The sequence below is a fragment of the Dermacentor albipictus genome, chromosome 7, assembly GCF_038994185.2.
Source record: "Dermacentor albipictus isolate Rhodes 1998 colony chromosome 7, USDA_Dalb.pri_finalv2, whole genome shotgun sequence".
In the NCBI taxonomy this organism is placed as follows: Eukaryota; Metazoa; Arthropoda; class Arachnida; order Ixodida; family Ixodidae; genus Dermacentor; species Dermacentor albipictus.
The window spans coordinates 104842692-104847424 of record NC_091827.1 but is presented as its reverse complement, the minus strand read 5'-3'; the positions used below and the strand labels follow the sequence as shown (position 1 = coordinate 104847424).

The 4733-nt window shown below is 51.4% G+C and overlaps 1 protein-coding gene across 1 annotated transcript; it reads right to left on the bottom strand.

Moving 5' to 3' along the window:
* Positions 1 to 1470: 1470 nt before the first annotated feature.
* Positions 1471 to 3627, bottom strand: LOC135913996 (RNA polymerase-associated protein RTF1 homolog). The gene is made up of 2 exons (XM_065446697.1): positions 3608 to 3627; positions 1471 to 1909 (listed from the first exon to the last, which is right to left on the bottom strand). Exons 1-2 carry the CDS (start codon positions 3625 to 3627, stop codon positions 1471 to 1473), a joined length of 459 nt encoding a protein of 152 aa, XP_065302769.1.
* Positions 3628 to 4733: the final 1106 nt, after the last annotated feature.

The window sequence follows — 4733 nt, the reverse complement described above, 5'->3', positions numbered from 1 at the left end:
GCCCCTGTTCTTCGGGTTTGCGACTGGCAAAGTAGTTGCTTTATGTCAGCTCATTTGAGGACGCAGGTTTATCATGCTGCTGGGCATGCAGTCACGTGGTATTTTTCATATTTCGTGAGGATTCTTCGGCAGTTGGAAAACGTCACTGAAAATACCGCAGCTACCTTTGATTCGCGGGTGCCTATAAAAGCCTCATTGGGACTTTCATAGTCAGGACGGTACTTCTCGATTTAGATAAATAATTGTAATTACTGAAATAAATCTCATTAACGAAAATATTAGTGACGGCTAGGTCACTGTACTGGAAACAACATGCGCTAGGTTTTCTTCGAATAGCGCAACTGCGGTGTTTTAAAGCCTCGGTGCATGATAGCTCGGACACTGTAATTCACTCAGTAACGCAAATGAGGCCACACCGGATTCACTCGAAAACAAAATCAAGCGCAAGCATGCCCAGCAGCGCTTTAACTCGGGCTCACAGAAAGAGAGAGAGAGAGGCTGCTGTTTCGCCTGCCAGGCGACGCATTATTAGTGATAGCGAAGTATACGACAATTATGCGAACGGAGATTACACCACCAAAAGATACCAGATTCTTGGTGGTGCGAGCGGACTCAGGCTGTAAAAATGAACTGCCTCTTACATTGAACTCTTGTAAATTCTCATATAAGGCCGCCACTTCCGGGATCAATTCTTCGAGGTCAAACGAAGCCTTCAAGAGGAAGAAGTAAAAGAAATACGTATATATATATATATATATATATATATATATATATATATATGTCTATATATATATACGTATATATATGTATATATATATGTGTGTGTGTGTGTGTGTGTGTGTGTGTGTGTATTGTCAGCAGGCCCCAGCCCTGGCCGGCCGCGCACAAGAGCGCCCAGCCCAGCCTAGAACCAGGGCACGCGCATCCGAGTCACTTTGTCCTTTGCTTACACGACTGCTGGCTTCCATGCCTAGATTCCCATACTGGCCCTCCCTCTTCGAAGGTGACTATGGCGCTAACCCACGACGGCTTGCAGTGACGGCACCGACCCCCGGCGGCGGGCAAACCTTCCTGCCTGCCGCATTGAACGATGATCGGTGGTGCAGGAAATGTGTGAGTCACCAAGGTCTTCCAGGAACTTGAAACCCCTAAGCACGGCCGGCTTGCCGGACGTACTATTCCCAAACAAGCGGTAGACCAAGTGGTGGAGCCTCTGAGTTGTCGAAGTGTTGCAGGAACCAGAAGGCCCTAAACCAGTCCTGGAAGCACAGCTGGTCCGGCTTTCCTTCTCGACCTCGTTCTCATGGGTCCACGCAGCAGGTCGCATTAAGTGGCAGCCACCCTCTCGATGGCATTCCACCACACAGAGACCACATGGCACCGCACAATGCCGTTACCAGGAGGGAAAGATCGCAGAGGATGATGGTCGTCACTCAAACCGTGCGCTTCCACCACCATTGGCAACGGACATCAAGCGCCCACGAGGCCCTCGTCATAGGCATCATTCAGCTCCTCTTCTTCAGAATCGTCGTCATCGCCGTCTTCGCTGCCGCCGCCGCCGGCCGGCACCGAGGAACCGCCGTCAGTGTCCAAGACTTCGCCCTCCTCGGGGTCGGACGAGGACGACGCGGCGCTCTTGTTCTTAGCTTCACTACCCAATGAGCAGTTCTTCCTAGCCATGTCCATCGACAGCTTGCCTTTGCGTGCCTTAGCGGTTCCCTTGTCCTCGCCAGTCCAGTCATCATCGCTCTCTGACGTCTCGGAGCCTCTAGACACAGCGGCGCTGCCGCGTTTCGAGTCACGCGTGGTCTCCGTGATTCGAAAACTTCTCCCGTTGATGTAGTAACCGCACCGACAGGTCCCTTTTTCAACGGTACCACCGGGAGCCACAGCAGCGCCTAGAAGACCGCTGCGCCCCCGTGTCCCATGCCAGACCCAATGACGGTAAGAGAGGAGGAGCCGAGGAAATGCTCCGCAGTGAACACCACAGCTGCAGCTTGCACCACGGAGATGGTCACGCAGGTTACAGGCGCCGATGTTAGTACGCCGCGGTTCCTCTGTCCTGGCCAGCCTCGCACCACCGCTCGCGGTTTAGAGTAACTTCGTCCGCCGCTTTTTCGACTGCTGGCTCAGATGCCGGAGTTGCCTATGTATGTATGTATGTATGTATGTATGTATGTATGTATGTATGTATGTATGTATGTATGTATGTATGTATGTATGTATGTATGTATGTATGTATGTATGTATGTATGTATGTATGTATGTATGTATGTATGTATGTATGTACGTACGTACGTACGTACGTACGTACGCACGTACGTATGTATGTATGTATGTATGTATGTACTTTACACCGAAGCACTTCGGCGCCAGTTCAGAAAAGAAGTTGGCGTTCGTGTGTGTCTCGCTCTGTCGTTTTTTTTCGGGCTGTGGCTGCATTGTGTTAGTGGCTTTTTTCCGGATGCCGTGCCCATGCTCCTGAGACGAACACTCTTGTTACATCTGGCGGAGGGGCTAGGCAGTTCCTTTACTCGACCTTGAGCTCGGAAATCGTACTTCACCATTTCCCACTGCAATGACTAAAGACGGCACTACCTCTCATGTTGTACCCACCCGTGCGCCTGCCATGTGTGCTGGTGTAGTTCGTCAGCGGGGCCCTCCGACATTCAGCAAACTGACTATCGCGATGTCGAAGACTGGCTGTCCGAGTATGAACCCTGTAGCGCTCATAACAAGTGGGCTGACGTTGCCAAGCTGACTCACGTTATCTTTTACTTGACTTATGTGGCCAGCTTGTAGTTTAACAATCATGAAGCCAATTTTACGATGTGCTCGGTTTTCAAGGAAACCCTCACTTCGTTCTTCGGTCGGCCAGCCGCGCGCAAGCTCCGCGCTGAACACCGCCTGCGTGCCCGAGCTCAACAAAATGGTCAGACCTTCACGAGCTATAGTGAAGACGTTATCGACCTCTATAGGCGGCTGAAAATAAGGCAAATCCTGAAAGTCATAGATGATGACGCCTTCCATATAATGATAGCCAAGAGCCCTTGCAAGTAATCGAACTGTGCCAAAGTTTTGATGATCTGCGTAAGGCCATTCCACGTGTCATGACACTATGCAATCCGCGGAAATTTGAGCCTTGGAAACAACCCGTACTCTAGCTGAATATTCCACCCTGCTGCCGCAAATTCAGCAGTAAATCCGCGAGGAAGTGTCCCGCCAGCATCTGTTCCCGAGACCCCTACCACATTGGACAACCCGCTCCATCGTGCCATTCAGACGCAAGTCGTTGAGGCACTGCCATCCCTTGCGGCACCACCGTACGTTACAGCGCCTCTCACTTACTCTGAAGCCGTGACTCGCTCATATGGGTGACCGCCGCCAGCGCTAAGCTGCCCAGTCACCAGCTTATACTAGCACCCACGTCCCGTAAGCCCGCTTTACGTAGCAGCGCACCAACCTCCCGGACTCTCTCAGAACTCATGGTGCACTCTAGATAAACGCCCCGTCTGCTACACTTGCGGTATCACTGGGCATTTTGCGCGCCACTGTCGCCGCCATGTAGGGTATTTTCGTACCGTTGCGCCCCGCTTTGAATACACACCTCAACAACCAGAACGCCATGTTGACGCTGATGCTTCGGACTCTTATTCACGTCGTGCCACCTTCAGCTCAAGTCGGTCACCTTCCCCTCACCACCGCTACATTCCCCCATGCTTCGTTGGTCCGATTCTCCGCCGAGGGAAAACTAAGAGCCGCAGTTCCTGAGGTAACAACTGCGCAGTCGTCTAAATTTTTAAGTCCTCATACTTTGCCCCCTAAGGAAATCGCAGTGTTTATAGACAGTGTCGGGACCAAAGCTCTTGTAGACGCAGGAGCTGCCGTTCCTGCGATAAGTGAACTATTGTGCCTGAATTTGAAAAAAAGTGATGATGCCGGTTCATGATCTGTCATTGCGTAAGGCGAGCTCGCAGCTCGTTAAGCCTTTGGCCACGTGCACCGGTCGTGTTTTCATTGATAACGTGCCGTATGTCGTCAAATTTGTCGTCTTCTCGCATGCATTGCGTGATGTTATGCTAGGCTGGGAATTCCTTTGCAAGCATCCTGCTGTAGGCTACTGCACTCGTGCACAACTGGCCCTGTATCCGTTCAGTACGAGAATTGCACGCCCTATATATACGTGCCCGTCTCCTCAACTGGTTGTCGCTGCCGACTTTGCCATTTGCTCCGCTTTCAGGTGCCTTAGTGTCTATCCACTGCGGCTCTTTCACTGATTGAAGTGTCGCAGGAACCTTCTACTTCCGTTTGCCATCATCAAACTTGCTGATGGTTGCGTCACACTTTGCGTGTGCAATCCATTTCCCTGCCTTTTAACTTTAACACACGGCCAATGTCTCGGCCATCTGGACACTTTTCGTGCCATTTTCGCATGCCAGGCATCTTCTGATGTGGCAGTACTGTCTCTTGATGCAGCCACTTCTGCCACCGCGCCCACCGAACGTGACCAAAACATCTTGTCGCACTGCATAGAGAATGGCTCACCCAAGCCTAGTGCAGCCAAGTCGTTCAACTACTTGTGTCTTTTGCGTTCTCTTCGCCTCTTGCCGTTCTCTTGCGTCTTTTGACCTCGACCAGCATTCCTTAGGGCTCACGTCTGCGGATGTTCACCGTATTGAAACTGGTGGCCATGCTCAAATGCGCCAGAGTGTCTACCAGGCATCACCGACCGA